The 1,181-nt window shown below is 35.5% G+C and overlaps 1 protein-coding gene across 1 annotated transcript; it reads right to left on the bottom strand.

Moving 5' to 3' along the window:
* Window positions 1-8: 8 nt before the first annotated feature.
* LOC116348476 (probable chitinase 2) lies at window positions 9-942 on the bottom strand (the record flags this gene model as incomplete). Its single annotated transcript, XM_031779497.1, has 4 exons — window positions 9-144; window positions 187-519; window positions 656-795; window positions 866-942. Coding segments are annotated over 4 exons (686 nt in total), but the record flags the coding sequence as incomplete, so codon positions are not given.
* Window positions 943-1,181: the final 239 nt, after the last annotated feature.

Here is a 1,181-nt window from a genome sequence, read left to right as displayed (position 1 = left end):
TCAAATACGACCACATATATGTCGCCTGTAGCCTTGTCTTCGCGCCTGGACACGGCCAAACTTGTCTCAACGTCATAAAGTAATGTCGATAACGAGTGACAAAGTACATTATAGCCCAAATTACTGTCTACTAAATGAAATATCCTAGAAGAATCAAGAAGATTTTGAAATTCCATTCCAGCAAACTGCAAGCCCATCACAATTTTCGACGATGGCACATTAATTTCGATAATATCATCAATTGTTTGCTTTAAATGCGATATACTTTTCGCATTCAATATGTCACTGATTGTAAATTTATTGTGAAACGAGTCGAAGTCATCGAGCAACATGAAAGACATGTAATCCAAATAGTTGCACAACGCACGGTAGTCGTGATTGGCATTGAGAAGGACTTTTTCAGTGGCAGCATAGGAATATGACAGTGATAGGCCACGCGGTTCGAATTCTTCTCGCAACAATTTTGCTAGTAACAGCACATTTACTGCTGGAGATGCCTCCGAGATGGCATCATTACCACTGGAAATGAATAAAAATTGATTCAATCGAAAATATTTTTCGAAGTAAAAAATGCTTGGACAAACGCTAATATTATAAGTTAGTAACAGAGTTAGTATCCAGATAGAGTTAAAATATAAGGAAAATGATAACAAACCTTTTTTTCTCCAAGTCCCATTTCAAATCCAAGCCATTGAATTTGTACTCGAGAAGAAATTCCACAATGGTTTTATTAAACAGCGATCGATCCATTGCATTCATTCCATCGTCGGGATGATCATAAATTCCCAAAACTATCTGGAAATCAGTGTGAAAATTCACAGTTTTTAAAATGATTTTTTGTTCAAATTTTCATTGACAAACAAACTTGCAAATGTGAAAATTGCCGTCGTAAATTCAGAAATATATCATAAAATCTCGTTTTATACTGATCGGACCATGGATCTAAAAAAAAACAAAAGGAATTTCGAAATTAGACTGATGACCTATTTTGGCATTGCATTTGGGATGAAAATGAAAACAAAAAACAAAAAAGAAATATCACATTCATTTACGCCGATGACAAGGAATGTGTAAACAGGACAACAAGTTCGAGATAGAACATCTGCGCTTTTATTCTGTGAACTGTAAATGACGGCCTTTGGACCTTTGAATGGGGAAAAAACGAAGCATTCACAAAGAGA

The sequence above is a fragment of the Contarinia nasturtii genome, unplaced genomic scaffold (assembly GCF_009176525.2).
Source record: "Contarinia nasturtii isolate CC-2019 unplaced genomic scaffold, AAFC_CNas_1.1 Cnas_scaffold_2467, whole genome shotgun sequence".
Lineage (NCBI taxonomy): Eukaryota > Metazoa > Arthropoda > Insecta > Diptera > Cecidomyiidae > Contarinia > Contarinia nasturtii.
This window is presented reverse-complemented; position numbering and strand designations above follow the sequence as displayed.